Source organism: Ranitomeya imitator, chromosome 2, assembly GCF_032444005.1.
Source record: "Ranitomeya imitator isolate aRanImi1 chromosome 2, aRanImi1.pri, whole genome shotgun sequence".
Lineage (NCBI taxonomy): Eukaryota > Metazoa > Chordata > Amphibia > Anura > Dendrobatidae > Ranitomeya > Ranitomeya imitator.
The window spans coordinates 388,931,938-388,951,238 of NC_091283.1; the positions used below are offsets into that span (position 1 = coordinate 388,931,938).

Consider the following 19,301-nt stretch of genomic DNA (forward strand, 5'->3'; position numbering starts at 1 on the left):
AGGACAAGCTCTGGGAAGTGGGAACTCTGCTGACCGCAACCCCTAATCCTGTCACACAACTAGAAATAGCCGTGGAGCGTACCTAACACGACCTAGACGCCTCTTCACAGCCTAAGAGCTAACTAGCCCTAGAAATAGAAAATAAAGCCTACCTTGCCTCAGAGAAATTCCCCAAAGGAAAAGGCAGCCCCCCACATATATTGACTGTGAGTTAAGATGAAAGTCACAAACACAGAGATGAAACAGGTTTCAGCAAAGGGAGGCCAGACTTACTAAACAGACTGAGGATAGAAAAGGTATCTTTGCGGTCAGCACAAAAAACTACAAAAAAACCACGCAGAGTGTGCCAAAAGACCTCCGCACCGACTCACAGTGCGGAGGTGCCACTCTGCATCCCAGAGCTTCCAGCTAGCAAGACAAAATCATAATAGCAAGCTGGACAAGAAAACAATGAACCAATAATAACTAGCAGGGACTTAGCTACTGCTGGAGTAGACAGGTCACCAGAAAGATCCAAGAGCGAACTGAACCAGTACAAGAACATTGACAGCTGGCATGGAGTAACGATCTGAGTGGAGTTAAATAGAACAGCCAGCCAAAGAATAAACTACGTCACCTGTGGAAGGAACCTCAGAAGCAGCAGCTCCACTCACAGCCACCAGAGGGAGTTCATGGACAAAACTCGCCGAAGTACCATTCATGACCACAGGAGGGAGTTCGAAAACAGAATTCACTACAGTACCCCCCCCTTGAGGAGGGGTCACCAAACCCTCACCAGAACCCCCAGGCCGATCAGGACGAGCCAAATGAAAGGCACGAACTAGATCGGCAGCATGAACATCAGAGGCAAAAACCCAGGAATTATCTTCCTGACCATAACCCTTCCACTTGACCAGGTACTGGAATTTCCGTCTCGAAATACGAGAATCCAAAATCTTCTCCACCACATACTCCAACTCCCCCTCGACCAACACCGGGGCAGGAGGATCAACGGAGGGAACCATAGGTGCCACGTATCTCCACAATAACGACCTATGGAACACATTATGGATGGCAAAAGAAGCTGGAAGGTCCAAACGAAATGACACAGGATTAAGAACTTCAGAAATCTTATATGGCCCAATGAAACGAGGCTTAAACTTAGGAGAGGAAACCTTCATAGGAACATGACGAGATGACAACCAAACCAAATCCCCAACACGAAGTCGGGGACCAACACAGCGCCGGCGGTTAGCGAAATGCTGAGCCTTCTCCTGGGACAATGTCAAATTGTCCACCACATGAGTCCAAATCTGCTGCAACCTGTCCACCACCGTATCCACACCAGGACAGTCCGAAGGCTCAACCTGCCCTGAAGAGAAACGAGGATGGAAACCAGAATTACAGAAAAAAGGAGAAACCAAAGTAGCCGAGCTGGCCCGATTATTAAGGGCGAACTCAGCCAAAGGCAAGAAGGACACCCAATCATCCTGATCAGCAGAAACAAAGCATCTCAGATATGTCTCCAAAGTCTGATTAGTTCGTTCGGTTTGGCCATTTGTCTGAGGATGGAAAGCTGAAGAAAAAGACAAATCAATGCCCATCTTAGCACAAAAGGACCGCCAAAACCTCGAAACAAACTGAGAACCTCTGTCCGAGACGATGTTCTCCGGAATGCCATGCAAACGAACCACATGCTGGAAAAACAATGGCACCAAATCAGAGGAGGAAGGCAATTTAGACAAGGGTACCAAATGGACCATCTTAGAGAAGCGATCACAAACCACCCAAATGACCGACATCCTTTGAGAGACAGGGAGATCTGAAATAAAATCCATGGAAATATGCGTCCAGGGCCTCTTCGGGACCGGCAAGGGCAAAAGCAACCCACTGGCACGAGAACAGCAGGGCTTAGCCCGAGCACAAATCCCACAGGACTGCACAAAGGAACGCACATCCCGTGACAAAGAAGGCCACCAAAAGGATCTAGCCACCAAATCTCTGGTACCAAAGATTCCAGGATGACCCGCCAACACCGAACAATGAACCTCAGAGATAACTCTACTAGTCCATCTATCAGCCTGAAACTTCTGCAGCACGCGCCACAAATCAGGGGAGATGGCAGACAAAATTACCCCCTCTTTGAGAATACCCGCCAGCTCAGGAACACCCGGAGAGTCAGGCACAAAACTCCTTGACAGGGCATCAGCCTTCACATTCTTAGAGCCCGGAAGGTACGAAACCACAAAATCAAAACGGGAGAAAAACAGCGACCATCGAGCCTGTCTAGGATTCAACCGTTTGGCAGACTCGAGATAAGTCAAATTCTTGTGATCCGTCAAGACCACCACTCGATGCTTGGCTCCTTCAAGCCAATGTCGCCACTCCTCGAATGCCCACTTCATGGCCAACAACTCTCGATTGCCAACATCATAATTGCGCTCAGCAGGCGAGAATTTTCTAGAAAAGAAGGCACATGGTTTCATCACCGAGCCATCAGAACTTCTTTGCGACAAAACAGCCCCTGCTCCAATCTCAGAAGCATCAACCTCGACCTGAAACGGGAGCGAAACATCTGGCTGGCACAACACAGGGGCAGAAGAAAAACGACGCTTCAACTCCTGAAAAGCCTCTACAGCCGCCGAGGACCAATTGACCACATCAGCACCTTTCTTGGTCAAATCATTCAATGGTTTAACAACACTAGAAAAATTAGCGATGAAGCGACGGTAAAAATTAGCAAAGCCCAGGAACTTCTGCAGGCTCTTCACAGATGTGGGCTGAGTCCAATCATAAATGGCCTGAACTTTAACAGGGTCCATCTCGATAGTAGAAGGGGAAGAAATGAAACCCAAAAATGAAACCTTCTGAACCCAAAAGAGACATTTCGACCCCTTCACAAACAAGGAATTCGCACGAAGGACCTGGAACACCATTCTGACCTGCTTCACATGAGACTCCCAATCATCCGAAAAGACCAAAATATCATCCAAATATACAATCATGAATCTATCCAGGTACTCTCGGAAGATGTCATGCATAAACGACTGAAACACAGATGGAGCATTAGAAAGCCCGAATGGCATAACCAGGTACTCAAAATGGCCCTCGGGCGTATTAAATGCTGTTTTCCATTCATCGCCCTGTTTAATTCGCACAAGATTATACGCCCCTCGAAGATCTATCTTGGTGAACCAACTAGCCCCCTTAATCCGAGCAAACAAATCAGACAGCAGCGGCAAAGGGTACTGAAATTTGACTGTGATCTTATTAAGAAGGCGGTAATTAATACAAGGTCTCGAAGAGCCATCCTTCTTGGCCACAAAAAAGAACCCTACTCCCAACGGTGATGATGACGGGCGAATATGACCTTTCTCCAAGGATTCCTTTATATAACTCCGCATAGCGGCGTGCTCTGGCACAGATAAATTAAACAGTCGGCCCTTAGGAAACTTACTACCAGGAAACAAATTAATAGCACAATCGCAATCCCTATGAGGAGGTAAGGCACCGGATTTGGGCTCTTCAAATACATCCCGGTAATCTGACAAAAACTCAGGGACTTCAGAAGGAGTGGAAGGCGAAATTGACAGCAATGGAACATCACCATGTACCCCCTGACAACCCCAGCCGGACACAGACATAGATTTCCAATCCAATACTGGATTATGGACCTGTAGCCATGGCAACCCCAAAACGACCACATCATGCAGATTATGCAACACCAAAAAGCGAATATTCTTCTGATGTGCAGGAGCCATGCACATGGTCAATTGAGTCCAGTACTGAGGCTTATTCTTGGCCAAAGGCGTAGCATCAATTCCTCTCAATGGAATAAGACACTGCAAGGGCTCCAAGAAAAAACCACAGCGCCTGGCAAACTCCAAGTCCATCAAATTCAGGGCAGCGCCTGAATCCACAAATGCCATAACAGAATAGGACGACAGAGAGCAAATCAGAGTAACGGACAAAAGAAATTTAGACTGTACCGTACCAATGGTGGCAGACCTAGCGAACCGCTTAGTGCGCTTAGGACAATCGGAGATAGCATGAGTGGAATCACCACAGTAAAAACACAGCCCATTCCGACGTCTGTGTTCTTGCCGTTCCGCTCTGGTCAAAGTCCTATCACATTGCATAGGCTCAGGCCTATGCTCAGAGAATACCGCCAAATGGTGCACAGCTTTGCGCTCACGCAAGCGCCGTTCTATCTGAATGGCCAAGGACATAGACTCATTCAGACCAGCAGGCGTGGGAAATCCCACCATGACATCCTTAAGGGCTTCACAAAGACCCTTTCTGAAAATTGCCGCCAGGGCACACTCATTCCACTGAGTAAGCACAGACCACTTTCTAAACTTCTGACAGTACACCTCCGCTTCATCGTGACCCTGACACAAAGCCAGCAAGATTTTCTCTGCCTGATCCACTGAATTTGGTTCATCATAAAGCAATCCAAGCGCCAGAAAAAACGCATCTACATCACGCAATGCAGGATCTCCTGGCGCAAGGGAAAATGCCCAGTCTTGAGGGTCACCACGCAACAAAGAAATAATGATTTTTACTTGTTGAAAGGGGTTACCAGAGGAGCGGTGTTTCAAAGCTAGAAACAGTTTACAATTATTTTTGAAATTCAGGAATTTAGATCTATCCCCAGAAAACAAATCAGGAATTGGAATTCTAGGCTCTAACATCGGATTCTGAACCACAAAATCTTGAATGTCTTGTACCCTTGCAGTGAGATGATCCACACAAGAGGACAGACCTTGAATGTCCATTGTTGTGAATTCTGTGGCAGAGCTACCTCCTGTGGTCACAAGTGGTACTTCGGCTGAGTCTCTCTGTGAGCTTCTGTTGGTGGAGGGAAGTGGTACTGCGGCTTCTGAGTTTCCTCCCTCAGGTGATCTGGTGAGGTCGTTAGGTGCTTCTCTACTTAACTCCACCTAATGCTTTGATCCTGGCTTCCTGTCAATGTTCCAGTGTTGGACTTGCTTTTCCCTGGATCATTCCTGTGGCCTGCTGCTCTGCATAGCTAAGTTCTTCTTTGCTATTTGTTTGCTATTTTTTCTGTCCAGCTTGTCTAATTTGCTGCTGGAAGCTCTGGGACGCAAAGGGTGTACCTCCGTGCCGTTAGTTCGGTACGGAGGGTCTTTTTGCCCCCTTTGCGTGGTTTTCTTTAGGGTTTTGTGTAGACCGCAAAGTTACCTTTTCTATCCTCGATCTGTTAAGAAAGTCGGGCCTCACTTTGCTGAATCTATTTCATCTCTACGTTTGTCTGTTCATCTTAACTCACAGTCATTATACGTGGGGGGCTGCCTTTTCCTTTGGGGTATTTCTCTGAGGCAAGGTAGGCTTATTTTCTATCTTCAGGCTAGTTAGTTTCTCAGGCTGTGCCGAGTTGCATACGCAGAGTTAGGCGCAATCCACGGCTGCCTCTAGTGTTGTTTGGAGAGGATTAGGGATTGCGGTCTGCAGAGTTCCCACGTCTCAGAGCTCGTTCTATGATTTTGGGTTATTGTCAGATCACTGTATGTGCTCTGACCGCTATGTCCATTGTAGTACTGAATTGCCTTTCATAACAGTACAGGAAGCCCAAAGTACTAATGATTCTCAATAGAGGGAAAAAAGAAGTTCTGAGACCATTTTTTTTCTTTGCACTGTGTTTTGCCTTTTTTTCCCCCTAGACATTTGGGTGGTTCAGTACACAGGTGTAGCGATGGACATTAGAAGTCTATCTTCATTTGTGGATCAGCTCTTGGCAAGAGTACAAAAGATTCAAGACACTATTGATCAGAAAGCTATGTTGGAACTAAGAATTCCTATTCCTGATTTGTTTTTTGGAGATAGAACTAAGTTTCTGAGTTTCAAAAATAATTGTAAATTATTTCTGGCCTTGAAACCTCGATCCTCTGGTGATCTAGTTAAACAGGTTTTGATTGTTATTTCTTTTTTGCGCGGTGACCCTCAGGACTGGGCATTTTCTCTTGCGCCAGGAGATCCTGCATTGAGTAATATCGATGCGTTTTTCCTGGCGCTCAGATTGCTGTACGATGAACCTAATTCAGTGGATCAGGCAGAGAAAAATTTGCTGGCTATTTGTCAGGGTCAGGATGAGATAGAGGTATATTGTCATAAATTTAGAAAGTGGTCCGTGCTCACTCAATGGAATGAATCTGCGCTGGCAGCTATGTTCAGAAAGGGTCTCTCTGAAGCCCTTAAGGATGTCATGGTGGGATTTCCTATGCCTGCTGGTTTGAATGAGTCTATGTCTTTGGCCATTCAGATCGGTCGACGCTTGCGTGAGCGTAAATCTGTGCACCATTTGGCGGTATTACCTGAGCTTAAACCTGAGCCTATGCAGTGCGATAGGACTTTGACCAGAGTTGAACAGCAAGAACACAGACGTCTGAATGGGCTGTGTTTCTACTGTGGTGATTCCACTCATGCTATCTCTGATTGTCCTAAGCGCACTAAGCGGTTCGCTAGGTCTGCCACCATTGGTACGGTACAGTCAAAATTTCTTCTGTCCATTACCTTGATCTGCTCTTTGTCATCGTATTCTGTCATGGCATTTGTGGATTCAGGCGCTGCCCTGAATTTGATGGACTTGGAGTATGCTAAGCGTTGTGGGTTTCTCTTAGAGCCCTTGCAGTGTCCTATTCCATTGAGAGGAATTGATGCCACGCCTTTGGCCAAGAATAAGCCTCAATACTGGACCCAGCTGACCATGTGCATGGCTCCTGCACATCAGGAGGTTATTCGCTTTCTGGTGTTGCATAATCTGCTTGATGTGGTCGTGTTGGGGTTGCCATGGCTACAAGCCCATAATCCAGTATTAGATTGGAAATCCATGTCGGTGTCCAGCTGGGGTTGTCAGGGGGTACATGGTGATGTTCCATTTCTGTCAATTTCGTCATCCACCCCTTCTGAGGTTCCAGAGTTCTTGTCTGATTACCGGGATGTATTTGATGAGCCCAAGTCCGATGCCCTACCTCCGCATAGGGATTGTGATTGTGCTATCAATTTGATTCCTGGTAGTAAATTCCCAAAAGGTCGACTGTTTAATTTATCCGTGCCTGAGCACGCCGCTATGCGCAGTTATGTGAAGGAATCCCTGGAGAAGGGGCATATTCGCCCGTCATCGTCACCATTAGGAGCAGGGTTCTTTTTTGTAGCCAAGAAGGATGGTTCGCTGAGACCTTGTATAGATTACCGCCTTCTAAATAAGATCACGGTTAAATTTCAGTACCCCTTGCCATTGTTATCTGATTTGTTTGCTCGGATTTAGGGGGCTAGTTGGTTCACCAAGATAGATCTTCGTGGTGCGTATAATCTGGTGCGAATCAGGCGAGGAGATGAATGGAAAACTGCATTTAATACGCCCGAGGGTCATTTTGAGTATCTAGTGATGCCATTCGGACTTGCCAATGCTCCATCAGTGTTTCAGTCCTTTATGCATGACATCTTCCAAGAGTACCTGGATAAATTCCTGATTGTGTACTTGGATGACATTTTGATCTTCTCGGATGATTGGGAGTCTCATGTGAAGCAGGTCAGAACAGTTTTTCAGGTCCTGCGTGCTAATTCTTTGTTTGTGAAGGGATCAAAGTGTCTCTTTGGTGTGCAGAAGGTTTCATTTTTGGGGTTCATCTTTTCCCCTTCTACTATCGAGATGGATCCTGTTAAGGTCCAAGCTATCCATGATTGGACTCAGCCGACATCTCTGAAAAGTCTGCAAAAGTTCCTGGGCTTTGCTAATTTTTATCGTCGCTTCATCTGCAATTTTTCTAGTATTGCCAAACCATTGACCGATTTGACCAAGAAGGGTGCTGATTTGGTCAATTGGTGTTCTGCTGCTGTGGAGGCTTTTCAAGACTTGAAGCGTCGTTTTTCTTCTGCCCCTGTATTGTGTCAACCAGATGTTTCTCTTCCGTTCCAGGTCGAGGTTGATGCTTCTGAGATTGGAGCAGGGGTTGTTTTGTCGCAGAGAGGTTCTGATTGCTCAGTGATGAAACCATGCGCTTTTTTTTCCAGGAAGTTTTCGCCTGCTGAGCGAAATTATGATGTGGGCAACCGAGAGTTGCTGGCCATGAAGTGGGCATTCGAGGAGTGGCGTCATTGGCTTGAAGGAGCTAAGCATCGCGTGGTGGTATTGACTGATCATAAGAACTTGACTTATCTTGAGTCTGCTAAGCGGTTGAATCCTAGACAGGCTCGTTGGTAGCTGTTTTTTGCCCATTTTGACTTTGTGATTTCGTACCTTCCGGGCTCTAAAAATGTGAAGGCGGATGCTCTGTCTAGGAGTTTTGTGCCCGACTCTCCGGGTTTGTCTGAGCCGGCGGGTATCCTCAAGGAAGGAGTAATTGTGTCTGCCATCTCCCCTGATTTGCGGCGGGTGCTGCAAAAATTTCAGGCTAATAAACCTGATCGTTGTCCAGCGGAGAGACTGTTTGTCCCTGATAGGTGGACCAATAAAGTTATCTCTGAGGTTCATTGTTCGGTGTTGGCTGGTCATCCTGGAATCTTTGGTACCAGAGAGTTGGTGGCTAGATCCTTTTGGTGGCCGTCTCTGTCGCGGGATGTGCGTGTTTTTGTTCAGTCCTGTGGGATTTGTGCTCGGGCTAAGCCCTGCTGTTCTCGTGCCAGTGGGTTGCTTTTGCCCTTGCCGGTCCCGAAGAGGCCTTGGACACATATCTCTATGGATTTTATTTCTGATCTTCCCGTTTCTCAAAAGATGTCAGTCATTTGGGTGGTCTGTGATCGCTTTTCTAAGATGGTCCATCTGGTACCCTTGTCTAAATTGCCTTCCTCCTCTGATTTGGTGCCATTGTTCTTCCAGCATGTGGTTCGTTTACATGGCATTCCAGAGAATATCGTTTCTGACAGAGGTTCCCAGTTTGTTTCAAGGTTTTGGCGAGCCTTTTGTGGTAGGATGGGCATTGACTTGTCTTTTTCCTCGGCTTTCCATCCTCAGACTAATGGCCAGACCGAACGAACCAATCAGACCTTGGAAACATATCTGAGATGCTTTGTTTCTGCCGATCAGGATGACTGGGTGTCCTTTTTGCCTTTGGCTGAGTTCGCCCTTAATAATCGGGCCAGCTTGGCTACCTTGGTTTCGCCATTTTTCTGCAATTCTGGGTTCCATCCTCGTTTCTCTTCAGGACAGGTTGAATCTTCGGACTGTCCTGGTGTGGATACTGTGGTGGACAGGTTGCAGCAGATTTGGACTCATGTAGTGGACAATTTGACCTTGTCCCAGGAGAAGGCTCAACGTTTCGCTAATCGCAGATGCCGTGTGGGTCCCCGACTTCGTGTTGGGGATCTGGTTTGGTTATCTTCTCGTCATATTCCTATGAAGGTTTCCTCTCCTAAGTTTAAACCTCGTTTCATTGGTCCGTATAGGATTTCTGAGGTTCTTAATCCTGTGTCTTTTCGTCTGACCCTTCCAGATTCTTTTTCCATACATAACGTATTCCATAGGTCATTGTTGCGGAGATACGTGGCACCTATGGTTCCATCTGTTGATCCTCCTGCCCCGGTTTTGGTGGAGGGGGAGTTGGAGTATATTGTGGAGAAGATTTTGGATTCTCGTGTTTCTAGACGGAAACTCCAGTAGCTGGTTAAATGGAAGGGTTATGCTCAGGAAGATAATTCTGTGAATTCTGTGAAGACTATCTGTGAATAATAGCTTGTTGTCATTTGTTATAATTGTTTTTCCTTGATAAAAATTTATCTGATTAAAAAAAAAAAAATGAGGGACCCCTCCCAGAAACAAATTGACTTAGGGTCCTCCTATAATTAATAACCAGCAAAGGTAAGGCAGAAGCTGCAGGCTGATATTAATAGCCTAGGAAGAGGCCATGAATATTATCCTCCTCCCAGACTAAAAATATAAGCTCTCAACCGCCCCAGAAATGGCGCATCCATAAGATGCGACAATTCTGGCATTAGCCTCTCTCTTCCCACTTGCCCTGGTGTGGTGCCAAGTGCGGAGATAGTTGGGGTTTGATGTCACCTTTGTATTGTCAGATGACATCAAGCCCAGAGGCTAATAAAGGATATGCATCTATAAGATGCCCCCATTACTAACCTTATAGTGATATTGTATAAAAAATACACACCCAGAATAAAGTCCTTTAATTGAAATAATGACACAGACTCCTTTAATGAAACTACATTTACCAAAAACATATACTCACCGCAACGCCAAATCCACTGAAGCTAATGTCTCCTGTTAGAGAATTAAAATAATAAACAACCATATTATTCACCTGTCTGCTGAGAAGATAATCCAATTGTCCCGTGAAATGTCTAGCTTTGCTACATCTAGATGGCAGACTGCATTGCTGCATGTGGCGACTATACAGTCTGCCATCCAGCAGAGACACGGAGCGTGCTTGCTCAACTCAGTGCCTCACATTGAACTTCTTTCACCTCACTGACTTCATCGCAAGCATGAAACAGCTTTTACACTCACGGTGCCGTCAGAAAGATCCTGGGAGTTCACAGCCAATGAACTTAGTTCAACTCATCAACTCAACTGATGTCAGAACGAGCGCTGTTAGAATTTTTCCAACGACGATTGTGCTGACGTCAGTGAGTTGACCTGAGTTCATTGGCTGTGAACTCTCAGGACCTTTCTGAAGCCACAGCGAGTGTGAGAACGTTTTCACGCTTGCGATGTCAGTGAGGTGAAAGCAGTTCCCTGGATTTTAACCCCACACAACTTTACAACGTCACCGCGAGACACTGAGTTGAGCAAGCACACGCAACTCAGTGTCTCTGTTGGATGACAGGATGTATAGCTGCATCACGCAACAAATCAGTCTGCCATCTAGATGTAGCAGAGTTAGACGCGTCGTGGGACAAATCTATAAGTATCTTTTCGGCAGACAGGTGAGGAATATGGTTGTTTATTATTTTAATTCTTTTACAGGAGACATTGGCTTCAGATTGGGCGTTGACGTGAGCATACCCGTTTTTGGTAAATGTAGATTCATTAAATGAGTCTGTGTCATTATTTAAATTAACAGACTTTATTTTGGGCATGTGTTTTTTCATACAATATCACTATGGGGTTAGTAATGGGGGCGTCTTATACATGCCTCTCCATAACTAACAACTTGGCTTGATGTAACCTGACAATACAAAGGTGACATCAACCTCTCCAACTATCACCTCACTTGCCAACACACCCTGACAAGTGGGAAGAGCAAGGCTAAGTGACAGAATTGACATATCTTATGGATGCACCTTTTTGGGGGTGGCTAATAACTGAAGTATTTAGTCTGGGAGGGGGCCAATATCCATGGCTCCTTCCTAGGCTTTTAATATCAGCAGGCAGTTGTCTGTCTAGCCTTTGCTGGTCATCAATTATAGGGGGACCCTATGTCCTTTTTTGGGGGGGTCCCCCATTTTAATAACCAGTAAAGGCTAAGTATACAGCTGTGAGCTCATATTAATAGCCTGGGTAACACCTGGGCATTACCCCCTTCCCATGCTATAAACATCTGCCCCCAGCTGTTCGCTTTCCTTCTGCTGGTTAATAAAATGTTGGGGGATCTCATGCCATTTTTTTCATAGAATAATTTAGTAAGTAAAAAAATACATGTACAGTAAGCTACACACGCACTGTAATAATTATACTGTATATGTCACTGACATCTTTATATCTATCCATTGTCTGTATATATACAGTATCCTAGCTATTCAATTTTGTCGGGTCACTCTGTTATTTTTGCTATGCGCGGCAGATGAATTTCCGGCTTTTCAAAGGATGTTGGTGTGTAAACATTTGACGGCACTTGAATGTTCCGAGTGCCATGCAATTTTTTTTATCACGCCCATTGCATTGGCGAGTTTCGTCCGAGATACAAGGAGAATCGCCGCATGCTGCAATTTTTTTCTTAGCCCAATTTGAGCTGAGAAAAAAACTGCAGATCAGCAGGGACTCGTAGATTAATATTGGTTAAAGTGCAATCCGACTTTTTATTGGATTGCACTCATCCGTTTTTCTCGCCGATGAGTGTCAGCCTTAAGTCCAATACTCACCAATCACAGTCTTCCCCAGTTTACAGGGTAGTTCCTTTCGTCTTCTGAGTCATGTGACTGCTTTTCCGACTTGCTGGCTCACACTGTAAGCCTGTGGAGCCACGTACTGATGCTTTATAGACTTATATTATAAAAGTGACTTTCAGCTCACACGTAGACTCACACGTAGAGGTGTGAGCCATCAAGTCTTAATAGTAGTCATGTGACCCAGAAGAGGACCGGAGCGGGGCTGGAAATCGAGGAAAATGGCAATCAGTGAATATATTAACACACATTACAGACTACACTTAAATGTACAAAAAAAATGCTTCTTTAATATTTTAAATTTAGTTCCCTTTCTCTTGTATGACTTTACTTTGATTGTAATTGTTGTTATCTTGTCTTGAATAATATGTTAATAAAATTATTTAACCCTTTCATGACTGGGCAGCTTCTGTTTTTGCACTTTCACGATTTCATCCCTTTCTTCCAGAAATCTTATTTTTTTTTATTTTGCCTATAACAACCAATACTCAGGGAGTCTATTTTATAGGTCAAGTTGCAGTTTTTAATTACTCCATTCATTACCATAAAATATACTGGAAAACAGGGAAAAAAGTCTGTGAAATGGTGAAAAAAATGCAATTCTGCGAGGTTTTGATATTGAGGTGTCTAGTGTGAGGTAAAAAAACGGTCTGGAAACATCCTTTTCTAGATCAGTACCATTACAGCTATAATTGTATACGTCTTTTTTTTTTAACTTAAGTTGTGAAAAAAATTGTACATTTTTTTTTTTTTAAATTGGTTTGTGTTACTGTTTGCCAAAACCTATAACATTTAGTTGACACCAATTTCGGCACTGTAGTGGTTTTAGATCTTTGGTAGCGGTTTGGAAACACACTGGCTCTGGGGTTAATATCAAAGCAAAGTATAGTTTATTGTCCTTGATAAACTTTGTAGCTCCAAAAGGAAAACCGCTTTATTCACCCCAAATGAATAACAAAACAGTCCTTTCTTTTTTGGTAAGACCAAACAAATCAAATGGTCTCACCGACTTGCTGTCACAGGCACTTTGCTGTCTTTAACATAGATTACCCACATGACCGGTGTTCCTCCAGCTCCAGCAAAAGGTGCCTTTCAGACATTCAGTAGTTGGTCAGTATTTTACCTCAATATTTGTAAGCCAAAATCAGGAGTGGGTGAAATATGCAGAAGTCATGCATGTGTTTCCATTATACTTTTCCTCTGATCGTTACATTCCTGATTTTGCCTACAAATACTGACGTAAAATACTGTCTAAATGTTGAAGGTATGAACATGGCCTAACACACACTATTATTATGAACATGGCCTAACACACACTGTTATTATGACTGAAAGACCCAGACTGGAGTATGGGAGCGACTTTTGCCACTCAGGCTCTTTTGGTTGTTACTTGTGCACTTTCTCCAGGAACTTACATTATCGAGGTAAGCCTCAGTAACACACACCTGCCATCCAGGACCTTACCTTCTGCTTTCTTACAGTACACATGATGTTTTTTGGTATTACAATTTTTTATGGCATTAATCGTATGGGTTTATTCCATAGTTTGATAAATCAGACTTTAAAGGAGTTGTCCACTTCTAGGGCAACCCCTTCTCAATTTGAATGTTTGCACCAGTTAAAAAAAACCACATTTCATCTCCCATGCTGGCACGGTTTCAGCTGTGTCGGCACTCCCTCTCCTGGGGCTCTGTAAGGTTGATATGTCATGCGAGCCATGAGCCTAGTCAGCGCCAGTTTCACTGTCCCCACCTTCCAATGAAAAATTAATCAAGAGGAAGTGACAGAGTGGCCGCAGCTATGACTTCCTTCTGATTACTTATTAGGGTGAAGGCGGGGAGTCGGGACAGTGAAACTGATGCTGACTGGTTGCAGGGCTCGCATGACGTAACAACCTCACATTAGCCCCGGGAGAGCAGGTGCCAACAACGCTCTAATAGAGTGAGTGACGACTCCGTTGGAAGGGCACCAGCATGGGATGTAAGTACAAGTGTTTTTAATTAACCGACGGCAAACATTCAGATTGAGAAAATGTTGTCCTAGAGTGGACAAGACGTTTAAGGATACAGTGATATCAAATATGCTTATTTTTTATTTTACAAAAGGGAGGAGATTTGATTTCTTTTTTTTTTTATTTCGTTTAGGGAACTTGATCCTGTAATCTTTTGATTGCTTGGTATAATTCATGTACTCTTATGAAGCTCAGCAAAAGGATGAGGCTTGATTGCAAAAATAAGATGGAGTACTTCAGAAAACCCTCAGATGCAATGACTATTCAATAGCACACTGCGATTGTATCATGAGCATCGACAATCATGCAATTTAAATTCCACTGCTAGTGATTCACTGTGGCATATAGTTGGTTAAAAAAAGAGACTGCGCGGCACTCCTTCTGGAGATGGGTGCACGAATAGGATTCCACTCCACAGTAATGACAAAATAAGTGCCAAATTTATATTTTCGTTATAATTGGTTCAAGGGACTCTGTCAGCACAGCATGATTGTTAGGGCTCTTTTCCATTTGCGAGAAACATATCCATGTCTCGCATGTGAAAACCAAGCTCTGGCGCCGGCACTTGGGAGCGGAGCGTGCGGCCGCATAGCAACACATGAAGCTGCACGCTCCGCTCTGGAGTGCCGGCGCCAGAGCTTGGTTTTCACATGTGAGACACGGACTTGTTTCTCGCAAATGGAAAAGAGCCCTTAGAACCAAGTACAGACACTTTCAGTGCACTACAGTGGGACCAATCACTTAAGTACGTCTTCCCACGTGTTTGTTTTCCATCCATCTCCATCCACTCCTTTTCTTTGATGAAAAGATCTGGCGTCAGTGAGCTCAAGAAAGGCAGCTATACAGGGAAAATAAGTAGGTTGACTATTATTATTATAGGCTGGAAGGTGCATTGAACTTTATGGCCACGCACTGATGCACCAAGCATCTATACTTGGTTTGAACTGTCATTCTGTGCTGAAAGTATCTTTAAGCCCTGCCAGAAGAAGGGATTAAAGTAACAAAATGCCTACTTTGCTATGTGATTTCTCTGATGTACAACAAGGTGTGATTTCTCTTTAAAAGTTTTCCCACATTCTGAACATGGATATGGCCTCTCCCCTGTGTGAAGTCTGTGATGTCTGAAAAGATGTGATTTCTGTAAAAAACATTTCCCACATTCTGAGCATGAATATGGCTTCTCCCCTATGTGAATTTTCTGATGTTTAACAAGATATGATTTCTCTTTAAAGCATTTCCAACATTCTGAACATATAAATGCCTGCTCCCCTGTGTGATCTCTCTGATGTGCATCAAGTTTTGATTTTTTATTAAAACTTTCCCCACATTCTAAACATGAATATGGCTTCTCCCCTGTGTGAATTTTTTCATGTCTAAGAAGATTAGATTTCTTATTAAAACAGTTCCCACATTCAGAACATGAAAATGGCTTCACTCCCATGTGAGTTCTCTGATGTATAACAAGATCTGATTTCTGAGCGAAACATTTCCCACATTCTGAACATGAATATGGCTTCTCGCATCTGTGAACTATTTGATGTCCAAAACCCAGGCTATTTTTGTATTGCTCAGCAATATTTGATGAATCAAAATATAAAACCCGCAGAAAAGGATCATATGTTAGTTTTATGTTCCGAAGTACTTGAGCGGTGTCTGGGATAATGTATGTATGTGATGTGATACCATGATCATCTGCCGTACATTCTGAAAATATCAGACGTCCCTCTGAGTTCCCGGTACAGTCATCTGCCAAGAATAAAACTGATTTTATTAATTTTGAGTAAAAAGGCCCTGAAATATCATTAATTACAATATATATGGCATATTTTAGAACATTTCCATATAATCCATATAAACATTTATATTCAAATTATAGTAGGATTCAATTATCAATTGTTTACCCCTATCCTCATAGGTGATTTTTCAACTTTCAAATTTTTCCACCCCTTCAGCTTAGAGCCATGACTTTTTTCATGAGGGTTTTTTTTTTTGCAGTTTTGAATGAGACAATTCATTTTATCATATAATATACTGAAAAATTGAGGAGAAAATTGTAAGTTACAGTAGGTGAAGTGGTTAAAATATAATGTTCCGCTATTGTTTTTTTTTTTTTCAAAGCATTAATTGTGCCATAAAATGACCTGACAATTATCCACTTCACTCCAGGGGCCATTTTCAGTTTTTGTTTTTTCCTTCCTTTCTTCCTAGAGCCATAGCTTTATTATTTTTCCATCAATATACAAGTGCTTCTCACTAAATTACGATATCATCAAAAAGTTAATTTATTTAAGTTCTTCAATACAAAAATTAAAACTCATATTATATAGAGTCATTACAAACAGAGTGATCTACTTCAAGCGTTTATTTGTTGATGTTGATCATTATGGCTTACAGCCAATGAAAACCCAAAAGTGACTATCTCAGTAAATTAGAGTACTTTTTAACACCAGCTTGAAAAATGATTTTAAAATCCGAAATGTTGGCCTCCTGAAATGTACGTTCAGTAAATGCACTCAATAAATGATCGGGGCTCGTTTTGCATCAATTACTGCATCAAGGTGGAGTGGCATGGAGGCTATCAGTCTGTGGCACTGCTGAGGTGTTATGGAAGCCCAGGTTGCTTTGATAGTAGCCTTCAGCTCATCTGCATTGTTGGGTCTGATGTCTCTCATCTTCCTCTCGAGAATACCCCATAGATTCTCTATGGGGTTAAGGTCAGGCGAGTTTGCTGGCCAATGAAGCACAGTGATACTGTTGTTTTTAAACCAGGTATTGGTACTTTTGGCAGTGTGGACAGGTGCCAAGTCCTGCTGGGGAATGAAATTTCCATCTCCAAAAAGCTTGTCGGCAGAGGGAAATATGAAGTGCTCTAAAATTTCCTGGTAGACTGCTTCACTGACTTTGGTCTTGATAAAACACAGTGGACCTACACCAGCAGATGACATGGCTCCCCAAACCATTACTGATTGTGGAAACTTCACACTAGACCTCAATCAGCTTGGATTGTGGCCTCTCCACTCTTCCTCCAAACTCTGGGACCTTGATTTTCGAATGAAGTACAAAATTTACTTTCATCTGAAAACAACACCTTGGACCACTGAGCAACAGTCCAGTTCTTTTTCTCCTTGGCCCAGGTAAGACGCTTCTGGCGTTGTCTATTGGCCATGAGTGGCTTGACACAAGGAATGCAACACTTGTAGCCCATGTCCTGGATACGTCTGTGTGTGGTGGCTCTTGAAGCAATGACTCTAGCAGCAGTCCACTTCTTGTAAATCATCCCCAAATTTGTGAATGGCCGTTTAACAATCCTTTCAAGACTGTTTTATCCCTGTTGCTTGTGCACCTTTTTCTTCCCCACTTTTTTTTCTTTCCACTCAACTTTCCATTAACCCCTTAGAGACCCTGCCTTTTTCTTTTTTGCACTTTCGTTTTTCGCTCCCCTTTTTCCCAAAGCCATAACATTTTTATTTTTCCATCAATATGGTTTTTTGCAGGACAAGATGTACTTTTGAACGACACCATTGGTTTTACCATGTCGTGTACTAGAAAATGGGAAAAAAATTCCAAGTGCGGTTAAATTGCAAAAAAGTGTAATCCCACAACTGTTTTTTGTTTGGCTTTTTTGCTGGGTTCACTAAATGCTAAAAATGACCTGCATTATGATTCTCGAGGTTATTATGAGTTCGTAGACACCAAACATGTCTAGGTTTTTTTTTTCTAAGTGGTGAAACAAAATTCCAAACTTTGCTAAAAAAAAAAAAAATTGTGCAATTTTCCGATATTCGTAGCGTCTCTATTTTTGTGAGCTGTGGTTGGGTGAGGGCTTATTTTTTGCGTGCCGAGCTGACGTTTTTAATGATATCATTTCGGTGCAGATACGTCCTTTTGATCGCCTGTTATTGCATTTTAATGCAATGTCGCAGCAACCAAAAATACGTAATTCTGGTGTTTTTAATTTTTTTTTATTGCTATGCCGTTTAGCAATCAGGTTAATCCTTTTTTATTGATAGATCGGACTATAACAAATATATGTAGGTTTGATTTTTTTTATTGTTTTATTTTGAATGGGGTGAAAGAGAGGTGATTTAAACTTTTATATTTTTTTAATTTTTTTTTTTAATTTTTACTTTTGCCATGCTTCAACATGGGAGGCTAGAAGCTGCCACAACTTGATCGGCTTAGCCACATTGGAGCGATGCTTAGATCGCTCCTATGTAGATGAATTACAGCATTGCTATGAGCGCTGTCCACAGTGTGGCGCTCACAGCAATCCGGCATCAACAACCATAGAGGTCTTCAGGTGACCTCTGGTTGTTATGCCAATGAACCGATGACCCCGATCACATGACGGCCGGAAGCGCTTGATAAATGCCGCTGTCAGCGTTTGACAGCGGCATTTAACTAGTTAATAGGGGCGGGTGGATCGCGATTCCACCCACCGCTATTGCTGGCACATGTCAGCTGTACAAAGTACAGCCGTACAAGTACGGCGGAGGTCGAGAAGTGGGTAATATGCTTGGATACAGCACTCTGAACAGCCATCTTCTTTAGCAATGACCTGTTTGTAATGACTCTATATAATATGAGTTTCACTTTTTGTATTGTAGAACAGCAATAAATTAACTTTTTGATTCTAATTAAGTGAGAAGCACTTGTAGCTTTATGATTGGTGTTTTTTTGCAGGATAAGTTGTACTTTTGAATGGAATCATTCATTATACCACATAGTGTCCTGGAAAACAGGAAAACAATTCCAAGTGCGTTGAAATTGCAAATACAAGTGCAATATGTGTATGCAAGATTTGTAATGGGTGTACCAACCGTGCAGGGACACAGCTCATGAGCAGGGGAGAAGCAAAATAGTATACAGACAGCAAAAGAGTATACAGACATTACAGCATGAGATCACTATTGATTCTTTCTTTGAAGTATAACATGGTTTAAAAGCAGGCAGTGAAAATGTTTCAACGAAAAGAAAGAATAATTTGCGATCCCATGCTGCCCTGTCTGTAAACGCTTTTGCGTTCTCCCCTGTCCAGGAGCTGTGGTGTGATCAGATCATCTTCCTGCCCGGTCAGACACAGCCATTACACAGTACACAGCAGGGGCACATTTATAAGATTATCTCAGCACAGGAACATTTTATTTAAACGCATCCAATTGTGCAAATTATTTTTATTCCAAGATCTATTAATTAAAATAAACTTTTGTTCATGGGAAAACCCCTTCAAGGA

General features: G+C 43.2%; 1 protein-coding gene across 2 annotated transcripts in view; it reads right to left on the bottom strand.

Annotated features, from left to right (window-relative positions):
* The window catches only part of LOC138664135 (oocyte zinc finger protein XlCOF8.4-like), an 85,250-nt gene that overhangs the window by 38,792 nt on the left and 27,157 nt on the right, over window positions 1-19,301 (bottom strand). Inside the window, exon 7 of one of the 2 annotated variants that reach the window (XM_069750576.1) lies at window positions 14,733-15,814. The exons of the other annotated variant lie outside the window; for it this stretch is intronic. Within the exon in view, the coding sequence (XP_069606677.1) occupies window positions 15,078-15,814 (737 nt within the window). The 3' untranslated portion in view covers window positions 14,733-15,077. Of the gene's footprint in view, window positions 1-14,732; window positions 15,815-19,301 lie in introns of those variants that run through there. 2 annotated transcript variants of the gene reach the window in all.